General features: G+C 53.1%; 1 protein-coding gene across 1 annotated transcript; it reads right to left on the bottom strand.

The window, feature by feature from the left end:
* Positions 1-3503: 3503 nt before the first annotated feature.
* On the bottom strand, positions 3504-12776 carry NPPC (natriuretic peptide C). The gene is made up of 3 exons (XM_035133821.3): positions 12453-12776; positions 10361-10763; positions 3504-4030 (listed from the first exon to the last, which is right to left on the bottom strand). The coding sequence occupies exons 1-2, from the start codon at positions 12543-12545 to the stop codon at positions 10398-10400; spliced, it is 459 nt and encodes a 152-aa protein (XP_034989712.1). The 5' UTR covers positions 12546-12776; the 3' UTR covers positions 3504-4030; positions 10361-10397.
* Between the last annotated feature and the right edge of the window lie 1444 nt (positions 12777-14220).

Below are 14220 nucleotides of genomic sequence, written 5' to 3'. Positions count from 1 at the left end.
CCCCCCCCCGAGGATGCTGGAGCCGATCAGAGTTGGGAGTCCAACAACATTAGAAGGGACACCGGTTCTCCGTCCTTGTGCCTCATGACCAGGAAGCAAACGTGGCTCTCCAAATCTCTCCACCTGGTCCTCTGAGCTGTCTAGGTTGCACCTCTCCCTAGCCTGTAGCCACCCCACCCTGTATTTTTGCCTGGTTGGAAGGTGCCTTGAGCCATGCCAATGTCTCTCGCTTGTCCAGACGGAGGAAACCGAGGAACCAACCTCCTGTCCAAAGGCCAAGTTGACATTTGTTGCTCCACAGGGCAGAGCCTTCCTTGCCACTGAGCCTTCTGACACGTGAGAGGACAATCCATACCTCTTGAACATCTGCCTTTTGCACACCCCTTAAAACCGGGACAGGAAAGCTATGGTCCTCCAGGTGTGGGCTGCACTACGGCTCCCATCATCCCTGGCAGCCGCTCATGCTGGCTGGGGCTGATGGGAATTGGAGTCCCACATCTGGAGAGCCACAGGCTCCCAATCTCTGTAAGCCACACTCTGCACCCTCTAGTAGTAGACCAGGGTGTCTGGATCTCTGTGAGACGAGCGGGCAGCAATTTGATCCCGGGCGGGCACCTGCTGCACCTCATCCTGTGCAGGCAGCCAGGCACTGCATCAGAAATCCTGGTGAAGGCAGGATCGAGGGCCAGCCGGCTGCCATTAACTGGCTGTCTGCTCTGCCACACTCCTGCCAGTGGCCTAATTGGTGCCTTGTGACAGAGCCCAGCTGTGCTAAGGAGCCAGGCGCGCTCTGGTTCGTTGCCCCTTCTCCGCTTTGAGCCTCACCGCCCAGCATGTTCACAGAGGGACATGCCAGCAGCATCGCCTCACAGCTCGTTTTCTGCCCTCTTCCCCAGCCCAGCCGGATCACATGGGCAGAGCTGGATCACCTGTTGCAGAGCCCAGTCCTGGAAACAGGTGAGATTCTTCCAGCAGATGAAAAGTGTCTGGCAGCTCGGGCAAAGCAGGAGGGAGCTTATGCACCTTTTGGAAATTCCCTCTTTTATCTTTTATCTCTTGCTTGGCCTACTACAATGCGCTCTACATGGGGCTACCTTTGAAGGTGACCCGGAAACCCAGAATGTGGTAGCTAGACTGGTGACTGGGAGCGGCCGCTGAGACCACATTGAAAGACCTACATTGGCTCCCAGTACATTTCCGAGCACAATTCAAAGCATTGGTTCTGACCTTTAAAGCCCTAAACGGCCTCGGTCCAGTATACCTGAAGGAGCGTCTCCACTTCCATCGCTCTGCCCGGACACTGAGGTCCAGTGCCGAGGGCCTTCTGGCGGTTCTCTCGCTGTGAGAAGCCAAGTTACAGGGAACCAGGCAGAGGACCTTCAAGGTAGTGGCACCCTCCCTGTGGAACGCCCTCCCACCAGATGTCAAAGAGAAAAACAACTACCAGACTTTTAGAAGACATCTGAAGGCAGCCCTATTTAGGGAAGCTTTTAATGTTTAATAGATTTTTGTATTTTAATATTGTGTTGGAAGCCACCCAGAGTGGCTGGGGAATAATAATTATTATTATTATTATTATTATTATTATTATTATTATTAAACTATTAAAGGTGCAGGAGCCCTTGTCCCCTCTGTTCACCTAGCCACCCAAGTTTTATTTAGATAATTTATATGCCACCTTTGCTTAAGCCACAGAGCAGTTTGCAGCAGGCAAAAAGATTTTAAATACTCCATTAAAAAGGCACAACAAATTGCTAACAGCAGCAACCAGGTCTCTACTCCCAATGCCTGCTGAAAAAAGATGTGTCTTAACAGCCACTTAAAGTTATGAAGAGGTAGTGCCAGAAGCACCTCAGTGGAGGGAGGGAGGGAGGGAGTTCCACATACAGGGAGCCACCACTGAAAAGGCCCTCTCCTGTGCTCTCAACACCACAGATCTCGTACAGTGGAGAAGGAAGAACCCTCTAGGCAACCTTATCTGCCCAGGCAGAGCTGTACGGAACAAGTTGGACAACGGGAGACGGTAGTTATGCCATGTGCTGGTCAGGACCTCCTGCAGGTTTTACATCCAGAAGACAAATTATCAGCTCCTCCACCCCATTGGGTCACTGACAGGTTAGTCTCCCATGAGATCTCTGAGTGATTTGCAGGAGATTGGCAAGAGTTTCGGACTGAATTGTTTTAACAACAGCAAAACCCACAAATTGGCTTCCCCCTCCAACTGGTGAAATGGGGAAAAAAGCAGAGCATACATTTTTGTGTATGGCTGGACTGTGAGCGCAATTAAAGCTAATTCTGTTACATCTGTTCTTAGCACCCTGGTCAGGAGATCCTGGAGTTCTGGGATTTGACAAACAGATTTGACAAGCCTGTAAACTGCTCACCTCCTTTCTTTTTGTTCCACCATAAAACATGCAGCACAGGATTTTGAAGTGCTACAATAACCTCCTAGCACAGGGGTTGTCAACCTGGTCCCTACCGCTCACTAGTGGGCATTTCAGGATTCTAGGTGGGCAGTAGGGGGTTCTATGGCACAAGCTGAATTCTCCTTCCATCGAGCACTGGTGGGCGGTAAGGAACTTTTGCCATCAAGAGAGATGCATTAGTGGGTGGTAGGTATAAAAAGGTTGACTACCCCTGTCCTAGCAGATAGCACTATGGGCAACGGCACCTCCTTGGGCAATTTTCAGCTCTCAAATACAGTATTGTTTATTGATGGATTGAGAGCCACTTTCGTTTCCTCACCTGCGTGTGGTCCCCGGGAGAGGCAACAGCATGCCCTCCTGTCTGCCACATGTATGGCTGAGGTTGCTTCCTGCCTTGCGCACAGGAGGTCCCAGGGCTCAAGTGTTGGTTCTGACCTTTAAAGCCCTAAACGGCCTCGGTCCAGTATACCTGAAGGAGTGTCTCCACCCCCATCGTTCTGCCCAAACACTGAGGTCCAGTGCCGAGGGCCTTCTGGCAGTTCCCTCGCTGCAAGAAGCCTAGTTACAGGGAACCAGGCAGAGGGCCTTCTCAGTGGTGGCACCCGCCCTGTGGAACGCCCTCCCATCAGATGTCTAAGAGAAAAACAACATGCCCTCCTGCCTGCCACATGTATGGCTGAAGTTGCTTCCTGCCTTGCGCACAGGAGGTCCCAGGGCCTACCCCTGGCATCTCCCACTGCAGCTGGCATGGCGGACGTGTGGCTCTCTCACTGCTGTTGGACTGCAACTCACGTCAGCTCCAGCCAGCATGATGGGAGCTGGAGTACTACAACCACCTCTGGAGGCCCATTTATGTTCGGCATGCCCATAGAAATTGTAGATGGGGACGAGGCCCAAAGCAAAATGAGTACCCCAAATCATTCATGACCGAAAGCCCTTCCCATCAACACCACTTCTGAGAAAACTGGAGATCTTACTTAGTTACCAGCTACCAATTCCAATATATTTACAGCAGCTGATCTCTGAGCAACCAACAACTCTTAGAGGAGTAAAAAGAAAGACAGGTTACAAATGGTACATGGAATGGTGTTTTTTTTTCTTCTTCAACATTTTCCAACTATTTAGGACGGGGAAAAGAAGTTACAATGCTAGACTCCTTTTCATTTAGTTACATAAATAAAATTTTTATAAATATCTCTTTATAAACAATATATAAATAGCTTTACAACATAAATACATTTATGCGTGACATGAATGTACAAACAGCTTCCTCAGTCTCTGGGCGTGGAGCGGTCCTTTGTCGTGGGTGGGGTTGTTGGTGTGTAGGATACATATATGTGTGTGTGTATATATTGGGTATGATAGGAAAAGAGCTTTTGGATTTCAAAAACAAACCCACCCCGGACACCCCACCCTCACCACAACCCCCCCCCCCCAAAAAATTGCTGGTTCTGCTACAAGTCCTCGTACCAATAGGATAAGCCCAGCCAGGCCTTTTCCGGGATGCCATCAACATTGACCCTGCAAGACGGTGAGGAGATGGCCAAGAAATGTCCTTGGGATGGGGTGATGGAATGCAGAATAACCCTTGTCAGTTCAAAGACCTGGAATGAGAAAAGAGAGGTGATGGATTAGGAACTTCCCAGGTCATCTCTAGGTAGATAGGTTAAGATGTGAGTTATACATCCGGTATATATATATAGACAATGCTGTTTTCCTAGAAAAAGAGGTGCCGGAGCTCACCATGAACTTCTACCCTGTTCTCTTAGAATGGGAATGGCACCCACCTGCCTCCTCTTTGGCTTCCTTCCCCCGCCCTGACTAAAAGCAAATCCAGCTTTTCTGATGCAGCACTACACATCTTCCAGTGGGGGCTGCGTGACGACAGCCTTACATTTCTCTGTATACAGGAAGATATGGTATCTGGTTTTGTATCTATATATAACTATAAATGGGACATGGAGTATTAATCAACAAAAGTCGCAGGATAATAATACAAGAGCTTGTATCCAAGGTAGCGCTAAGTTAACTCTATCTAGCGGTGTGCTTGTTCTACCGGTGAAATGTTTATCACCAGCAGAACATCGCAGTGCAAGAGAATGCATTCAGCAGGCTGCTGGCAACGTTGCTGCACAATAGATTGTGTTAACCTGTTGCACAAGAAGTTTCCACTAGCACAGCTGTTGCGTTGGGACTCCTTTGAAGCGCAATATTATTATAATTCTAGCAGGCAGAGAACATTGGAATCAGCCCAAAAGATCATTCATCAAAGCAGTACAAGGCCACGACATAACAATATTAGAAGGATAAGAATGAAAGAAAGTCCCTTCAAGCTAAAGAATTAAAACTTGCCATTACCAAGGCGGCGTCTCACATGTTTGGGGGCTAGAAATTGAACAGACAATGATCCCATGCATGCACATGCCCACAGCTGCATATAAAAAGCAGAATAATTACACCAACTCATATCTATCGCAGTAGTTGAGACACTTAGCAAAGAAAAGACACAGCAAAGGCGTTTGACCATCCAAACAGAGGGTTCTTCGTTGGGTTGCCAAGTTGTGGGGCTAAGTGAGCAGGCTTAGGATCCAGTTTAAGTTCCCCCTCACTGGTCCCATCCCACTTTTGGGGGACTCAACACCAGTCTCATCTCAGCCAGCTGAGCCAGGATGAGCAAATTATGCTGGTTTATCTTTGGCTGAGTCATGGTTGGGGACTTAGCTCAGTCATCTTAAACTGCTTAACCCAGCAGATCTTGCCGTAGGATTGCCCCGCAAGAGATGTTCCTTTAAGTTGATTAATCATCTGCCTTTGAGCCACAGGAAAGCAGCAGGCTACTTTGCTGCTCTTATTTGAAGCTTCCTCTCTGGGGAAGGGCTGGCCAGTCCAAGCCCAGGTTAAATTCAAAGAAGCCTGCGAAGGGAGAGCAGTCACCGGCTGGAGAAGCTACAGGCTGAGCCGGACGATCTGCTCAGTCTTCCCAACTATGCTGAGAAGTATATCTGTCTCTCGGTCTGTTACATTTATGTCACAGCCTTTTGCCTGAGTGCTCAAAGTGGTGTGCCTGATTCTCCCCACCTTCTCCCATATTTTCTCCCCACAACAAGCCTGTGGCACCCAAGGTCACCCTTGTGACCAAGAGGGGGTTTGAACCCCGGTCTCTCCCAGGTCTCGGTCCAACACTCTAACCACTATGCTGCACTGCCTGTTTTACTCTAACCACTAGACGAATCTGGCTCTTGCGGCAACTGTGGCAACTGTTTCTCTGTTGGCACCTAAGCATATAAATCAGCATAGGCACACATCCCGAAGCTATGTGCCCTCTGCCAATGCACTGGCGCCCCCCCCCTCAAAGTGTCTGTCTCTACATAAGAAAAATACAGCAAAGGAAGAGACTTGGAGCAGCCGAAACAGCATGGGGCGATCTGCAACCTCAGCTGTGCTTGTCTTCTCGAAATGAGCAAGTTAGAGCCACTTGCCCATCCATCCCAACTCTCATAATGAGCCCCTTGCCTGGGCGCTTTTCACGGTTTCCTAGTAAACCTGCTGCCAACGCCTGGGAATGCATATCCGCGCAAGAGGGCTGGAGGAGGGAGGCTGAGCTCCTGGCGGAGAGAAGGGCAGCTCTGTGAAAACCATCAATGTGGTGTTGTTTGCAGCCAGTGCTCAGCAGGAGCAGGGGAATTTGCCCCTGGCCCTGGGTTCAAAGGGGTCGTGCGAACAGCCCTAGCTGGAAAGGAACCTGTTGCTTGCAGCAGCACAGATAGGGGGGTTCTTGGCTTCGTGGCAGCTGTGGCTTGATAACTTTGTACATGACAGATCCCATTGCATGGATGTCTTGCCATTTATGCTCAGAATCCTCCGCAGCTCTGAAGAGGAGGTGGATCCACGCCCCGTGATCCATCCCTAGTAGGTTCCCCCAGGAACCTGAGTTTTCCCCAAGCCCTGAGGAGACGCCTTTGGCACTGGTTGGGTCTGCAGGCTCCTTGGGGTAACAAGAGGAGAGAACCCCACCGCTGGAAAATCAGTTTTCCCAAAGGTGTCAATGGCTGTGGCAAAAGACACCAGACTTTAAATGAGCTGGGAGGCAGCGCTGATGGACAGGGGAGCTCCTCCTGTCCATTACTACATAACCCTGCTATCAAACCAGTTGCTCCAGGAGCTGGCTGGGATGCCTGTAGTCCCAGCTGTGCAGTTCCTGCGCCAGAGGGAACCTCTGGCTTGGGCTATGATCCCACCTTTGTGGTGGGCATCCCTGTGGCCTTTAACCCTGGCGTTGAAGTTGCTGAGGTCCTGCCAGGCTACCAGATACCAGGCTGCTGAAACCAGGAATCTGGGCAGGACGAGCACTGCCTTCCTCCTCCTGTCCCTCCACTGCGCCACCAAGGCTGCCAACTAAAGGGGAAATGAAAGGGAGTCTTGACCAGGCAGTGGGTCTGGCTGGTCAAGCAGCTCCTCCAAAGCAAGGCCTGTGGCACCCTTTCAGCCAAGTGGGGCTGTTTGGCTGCCTCTCTGGGCCACTTGCTGTGATTCTGTGATTCCCCACTAGCCAGCTCCCTGGCCTCGCCAGCCCCACTCTCAGATGTGGTGACTGTGGCCCTGGATTCCCCTCATTTTCTGCACCACAGATGCCACTGCTGCTATTGCCTTGCCCTTCTGCAACCCTCCCATTCACAGGGATTGGATGCTGCAAGCGTTTCGGGGAGAGTGTCTGCCCAAACCTGGCACTTTCCTGTGGCCAGCTGGCAACCTCAAGAGACACTTGGACATGTCCTCCACTACCTGCTAGTCTCTCTTGCAGATCAGCTCCAGCTCATTTCAAAGGGGTCTGCACAGAACTTTGCAGTGAATTGTAGTGCACCCCCCCCGCTACAGTTGGTTCCCCCCCCCTGCCACTCTTCAGAGACCCCCACCTCACATGGCTTCAGAGCTCTGTCCGCTAACAATGGACACCCCGGTTTAAAACAGCTCAGCTCCACTTCGCTTCTTATCGCCCGTGAACAGCATTCACGAGGCCACACAAATAGCCTGTGCGGGAAGTTCAGAGGGAGTTCTAGCATCCTGGCTGCAAACAAACATTCTGAGTGCATAGTTAAATGATGGAACTCCCTCCCACTGGAGGCAGTGGAGGCCACTGACCCAGATAGTTTTAAAAGAGGGTGAGAGGGCGAGCAGTTTCTACACGGAGTTTAGCTCAGTTGGTTGGGCATGAGTTGCTCAATCTCAGGGTTGTGGGTTTGAGCCCCATGCTGGGCAAAATATTCCTTTCAAGGAGTTGGACCAGACGACCCTCGTGGTTCCTTCCAACTCTATGATTAATTTCAATGAGAGCAATCTAAAATGGGCAGCTGGATTGAAGGGAAGCTATGGGCACACATCAGACACCTTTCCAAACCTCTGCCCAGCTGGATCTTCACTGGGGAAGGGGCTGTTTGACACGGGGAGGCTGGTACATTGGGGAAAGTGGGGCCCTGCCCTCAGACAGCCCTTACCTGCCCATCTTCCTTCTTACAACCAGACTGAGTTGGCTCTGCCGCCACCTACTGGCGGCCTCCCTGCCTTCTGCCCTACCAGTCGCAATGGGCACCAGCCACCACTGTGTATGACAACCTTGACACAGACCCGTACGCTGTCTAGAACTGGGCCTCTCCAGCCTCCTATTTTAGTTTCCGGCTCTCAGCAGGTGCCTTAGCCATCTTTGCTGTGCAGGCGAAAGGAAGGAGGCTCTCTGCAAGGCAGCATGGGAGATGTATAAATAAATAAGGAGCCCCCCCCCCAAAAAATACCCTTTGGATTGTTTGAAAGCCTAACTATAGGAATAAATTCGCAGCGCCTAATTTGAGAGGAAGCAGGTGTGAGCCAAATCTGAGGGCTGTCTTCAGGAAAAACAGCTCCCTGCTCCGCACATGTGGGGGGGGGGCAGGCCAGTTTTGGATCTGAGGCATTTGTCACTGCTCCACACCCCAAACCCTCACTGTTTCGGCCTCTGAGCAAAATATTTAGTTATTTTGTGGTCTGCCTCTCGGACCCCTGCGGATAATTTATGCACTTGCCTTTAAAGAATAATTTGCTCAGATGTTCTCCTAAAATGCCCCAAATTCTTATACACACATCAGAGGGGTGGATTTAAAAAAAAAAAAAGAAAGAGGAAAAGTCCCCCGTTCAAATCTCACATTTACCAAGAAGAACCTGCTATGTGGCCTTAGCTGAGCCTTTATCTTTCGGCATCAGTCCTGCCTCCAAGGTGGGAACAATAACACTGACCTAACTTAAAGGCTGGTTGTCAATATTATCCGGACATGAAAAGTGCTTTGAGAACTCGAAAGTGCCACATACTTACATGTTTGATTCATGGCAAATTTATGCAAGAGACTGGGGGGGGGGGTAGGAGAGCTGGGGGGAGGAAGAGGATCACATCTGGCACCCAAGGAGGCTTAGTTTGGTCAGAATCGAGTATACACTTCCAGAATTAATGTTAAATATATTACTTAAATATATTACACGGGTGGCGCTGTGGGTTAAACCACAGAGCCTAAGGCTTGCCAATCAGAAGGTCGGCGGTTCGAATCCCCGCGACGGGGTGAGCTCCTGTTGCTCGGTCCCAGCTCCAGCCAACCTAGCAGTTCGAAAGCACCTTAAAGTGCAAGTAGATAAATAGGTACCTCTACAGCGGGAAGGTAAACGGCGTTTCCGTGTGCTGCTCTGGTTCGCCAGAAGCGGCCTTGTCATTCCACATGACCTGGAAGCTGTACGCCGGCTCCCTCAGCCAATAACGCGAGATGAGTGCTACAACCCCAGAGTTGGTCATGACTGGACCTAATGGTCAGGGGTCCCTTTACCTTTACCTGTATTACTTCCAGTCAATGAACTACCATAGCTGCTAGACAGCTGTGAAAATTTGTGTCCCAGGCTTTTTGGACTGGTCTACCCATCTGAAAGCGGTACGTTGGTTGCCAGATATGAAATAGATCGGCATTATTTCCAGCTCTGCCTCCACAGCTTCAGGCAGCGGTGCTTTCAAAGAATAGTTTGTCTGGATTCAAGCACAAGGGCAACTCTCCCTTCCTGTGGTTTCCAGCAACCGGGATTCAGGAGCATCTCTACCTGTGATCTTGGAGGCAGAGCATAGCCATTGTGGCTAGTAGCCCTTGATAGCCCTCTCTTTCCACGAAATTGTCCAACGCTCTCTTACATTTAGGTTGGTGCCAGCGCCAGATTTAGGGCTGTGTGGGCAGTTCTGCTGCACAGGGCACTGAGACAAGGGAGCGGCCAATTGAGAAGATCCCTAACTGAGAAGGTCCATTTGGGGGGTGCCAAATGTTGGCCTTGTACAGGGTGCTATATTAGGAAAGATGACCAAAGGGTCTGGTGGCCAGTTGGTGGACATTGCCAATGGCCGACCTCTGAAATTTCAGTGGCGCCCTGTGCATTGCTGCGCCTGAAGTTCCATGCCAACTTGAATAAAATATTGGGGGAAGGGGCAGGTAAGCCCTGCTGCGCATAATTGATCACATGACTCAGTGCGCACACATCATTTGAATGGCGATGCCCTTTAACTTTGGGGCAGCCCGGCCCACTCAAATGTTTTAGGGATTGACGAAGACCCCTTCTCACCAGGGAGTTGGCTCCCATGCTCCGTGCTCAGTGCGGCAGAGCTGGGAACGCTCTCCTAAATCCTCCTCTGATATCACTGCCTCCTGCGGGAAGGAGTTCCGTAGCTTAACTACCTGGTCCCTGCTGCGTGAAGAAGGAAGGAGAGAACCACTTGCACCCCGTCGAGCTCCTGGGAGGAAAAGGTGGGGTACAAGTGCAACACACACAGAGAGGGGGTGGTGGTTTTGAGGCGCTGAAGGTTAGAGCTCACTTTTTGCGCAAGCGTTAAAACGAGCGCCGTCTGGGTTCGGGATGGACGGCAGCACGCTCTGTCTACTCACCGCCGCGAGGTGTCGCCCGCCGGCCGCCCTCGACGGCTCAGCAGCCCAGGCCGCTAATGGTGCCGATGCGGTCCAACTTGAGGCCGAAGCAGCTCTTGGAGGAGCCCTTCTTGGAGGGGCTTTTGAAGCGCCGCGACCCTCCGCCACCGCCGCCTCCTCCTCCGCCGGCGTGGTGCTCCGGGTGCGCCCCCCGCGCCCAGGTGGCCCGCGACTGCTTGGTGTCGGTGCGCAGGTCCCGCATGAGCCTCGACGACGACGACGAGCCTTTGCCCTTCTGCTGCGACGAAGAGCCCTGCTTTCCTCCTCCGCCGCCGCTCCGCGCACCGCCGGCTGCGGGCCCCGACGACGCCTCCAGCAGCTCCGCCAGTTCGCGCCCCAGCGCCGCCAAGCTGCCCGACGGACCCTGCGCGGAGGAAGCGAGATAGAGGGGTTAGCGGGGTGCTGGATGGGGTGCAAGTGGAGGGAATGAGGGGCAGGGCTGCCCCACTGCAGCAGCCGCAGGAAATAACAGCCCAGATGGTTTCTCCAAAGCCGAGATCTCGAGTTTCACTTGGGGGAACGGTTCATAGAATCTGAGAGTTGGAATGGGACCCCGAGGGTCATCCAGTCCAACCCTCTGCATCGCAGGAATCACAGCACCTCGAGGAACCTCGGATTGCCCAGGGCTGCGGGGAGAGCGATGGCAGGGGAAGGAGGGCCGGGTCAGTGCAGGTGAGAATAGGACGCATCAGGACGTATTCGCGCACCCCAACACGTGGAGATTCCTCGTGCGCTCCCTGCCACGCCAGGGCTTCCCCCCCCCCCGAGGAATATCCCCCGTCCTGGGGACTGGGAGGACTGGCGGGAGGGCGGGGGGCGCGAATTGGGCGGGCGGCATCCTTCCCATTTGTCAAACCCACCTCGCCGCCTCAGCCTCAGGCCAAGAGAACTGTCCGGGCCACAGGTTTATTCGGAGAGAAGGAAGAGAAATGACAACGCGGAGTGAGAGGGGGCTGGAGGAAATCCCGCTTGAACGTAGGAAGAGGTTTTTCTTCGGGATTTATCTTCTCCCCAGATCAGACCTGTATAGAAGACCTCCCCTACCCGATACAAAGCAGCCTAGATCTCGAGTTTCACTTGGGGGAACCGTTCATAGAATCGTAGAGTTGGAAGGGACCCTGAGGGTCATCCAGTCCACCCCCCGCAATGCAGGAATCTCAGCGCCTGCTTGGCAGATGAAGAGAACTGGGGGTCTCCTCCAGGAAAGTTCCTCCGCTTCCAGGCTCCGCCTGGGACAAGGATGTCCTCACCATTTCCACTGTCACCCCATAGATCTCCAGAGGAACACCCACCTTCTGGTCCCCCTTCAGCGCTGCCCCTCGGAAGGCGCGGGGGCTCCCGGTGGGTCCCCCAGCTTCCCGCCCCGTCTGCTTCTCCTTCTAAAATCTAGGGGGATCGAATCCCCCGCTCCATTTCCCTAGCGCCTCACCCCAAGGAGAGGCTCCTCTCCGCGGGCACGGAGCTCGGAAGGCGCCCCGTCGCCGCTTGCCTGGACGCCCTCCCCTCTCCCTCTCAGCACCACGGGGCGATGGAGAGCAGCCGGCGGCAGCTGGAGTCGCCGACCCACCTACCCGGCCTGAAAGGAGGACGGCGGAGAGAGTGAGGGGCGTCCCTCTCACCCAGCCCTTCCTGCCCCACTCGCAGCAGAAGCCACCCCGGGCTGGACCGCCCCGTCGGAGATGCAAGAGGCAGGGGTACGCGGGCGAGAGGGATCCTTCTTCTACAACCGGGGACCCAGGCAAGATCGCGCCCGCTGACTCCAGAAAGTTATCCGGACGTCAGCTCTACCCGTCAACCGGCTTTAAGGCAGGAGACGACAGCCACTCTTTCAGCCAACCACCCTATAAAGCGGGGCAACTTAATCCGAATTAACGTTATTGTGAGGACTCCGGCAGACCTCGCTTCTGCCCCTGTGCAGCCATCTCTCCTCACCTCATCCCGAATCTGCCCGTCCATCTATCCTTTCCCTCCTATTCCCGAAGCTTCCAGAGATCGCCCTCGACAGAGAGGCAGACCAGGAGCTTTCCCGTCGAATCTCCCCGCGCCGCCTTACCTTCTGCAGGTTCTGAGGAGCCGGCTTCGCCTCCAGCGCCAGGGCGAGCAGGGCGAGGAAGAGTCCGCAAGCAACGACGTGAGAGATGTACATCCTGGACCGGGCGTCAGGAGAAGAGAAGGAAAGAAGAGAAAGGAGCAGAAGACTCGGGAGGCGGCGGGCGAGGGCGGCCGGACAGGAGTCCCCTTGACGGCAAGGCGAGTGAGCGCAGCTGCGGAGGATCGACGGTCGGCGAGGCGCGCAGGGCAGGCTGCAGTCTGTGTCTGAGGGCGGCGCGTCTGCAGACTAACCTCTCGCTCTCCTTCGACGGCCAGAACCGATTGTAGCGCCGGGATGGCCCTCGGCCCTTTATAACCAACCTGCGGGGTGATGTCATCCTCTGCCTCACTCGCACGCGCGCGCGCGCGGGGTGGGGGGTGGGGAGGTGAAAGAGAAGCCGCGATCCCGGAGGGGGACTTCGCGCTTCTCACTCGACGGGGCGCACGGGGATTCTCACTGGAGGGAGAGCCTTTGGGTTAGTAACCTGCAGCGTGTGAATAGAATGGACGGGTGTTTGTGTGCATGTCTGGAATACGATTCGTGGAGGTGAAACGGCCGCGCTTGCGGGAGACTTTAGGGAGCAGGCAGGCGCGTCGTGGTGGCGGTGGTGGGGGCGCTCTGCAGAGATGCCTTATCTCCCCCCCCCCCCCGACCTGTAGGCTTGCAACGCGTGGGAAGTCAGCACCGAAGACCCTGCATAGACTATTGCAAACTTGTAATCTCTCTCACAGACACGTGTCATAATGAAATCACACACGCACACGTGTCTCTCCCGAAATAACGCTGCTGCTTCCTACCTCCGGAGAGCACGTTGGTGGTGGTTGATTTAAGTGCGTGGGGGAGGGTTGTTTGTTTTTTTAGGTTTAGGAGGATGGGACACACACACATCAGATTGAAGCGTACACAAAGTTCTTCTCTTCAGACTTTCGTCTGAAAACCCACGGGTGAGCCGTTTTGAAACGGAGTCTTGGGGGTGGCGGCGGCATAATTTGTCAGCTAGACCTGTAGCTTTGGGACGCTTTAGCTCCGAAGGCGGCAGCTTGGGTTCCCCCCTCGGGGATCCGGGAGAGAAGGCGGTGAGATCCCCCTCCGCTCCGCACCTAACCGAGAAAGAGCGGCCGATGGTGGGACTTCACCCGTGAAAAGCCTCCCGCGCGAGAGACGCGTGAGAGAGGCAGGTTCTTGAAGACCTAGCAGCCGAAACTCAGAATGCAAAGTAAGGTATGCAAGCAAGCAAGCAAACAAACAAACAAACAAACAAACAGCAGCCGTGTGTATGTATCTAACAACCAAGCCCACGTACCAATGCTTGGGGAGCTGGTGTTGGATAACCACGCCTGATTGTGTACATACACACATGCACACGCGTGTATGGCTTGGCATATCTATCTATCTATCTATCTATCTATCTATCTATCTATCTATCTATCTATCTATCTATCTATCTATCTATCATCATCTAGTTACAGGTAGGTAGCCGTGCTGGTCTGACGCAGTCAAAATAAAAATTGGTCTGACGCAGTCAAAATAAAAATTCTTCAGATATCTGAAGAAGTGTGCTTGCACACGAAAGCTCATACCTATGACAAACTTAGATGGTCTCTAAGGTGCTACTGGAAGGATTTTTTTAATTTTTATTTTGACTATCTATAATCTATTTATCTATCATCTCCCCTATATTTAGGGGAGTGAGGTATGAGGGTCTTGTGGCATTTCTGTGTGTGTGTGT

Source organism: Zootoca vivipara, chromosome 5 (genome assembly GCF_965207765.1).
Source record: "Zootoca vivipara chromosome 5, rZooViv2.hap1.1, whole genome shotgun sequence".
Classification (NCBI taxonomy): Eukaryota; Metazoa; Chordata; class Lepidosauria; order Squamata; family Lacertidae; genus Zootoca; species Zootoca vivipara.
The sequence above is the reverse complement of the archived record's forward strand: the minus strand, read 5'-3'. Positions and strand labels throughout refer to the sequence as shown.

What these genes read in the sequence shown, in the direction of transcription:
- NPPC (XM_035133821.3), bottom strand. Translation starts at nt 12,545, where the DNA reads ATGTACATCTCTCACGTCGTTGCTTGCGGACTCTTCCTCGCCCTGCTC. An exon ending in CTCCTCAGAACCTGCAGAAG is followed by an intron (nt 10,764 to 12,452) that starts GTAAGGCGGCGC and finishes TCCTCCGCGCAG; the next exon opens with GGTCCGTCGGGCAGCTTGGC.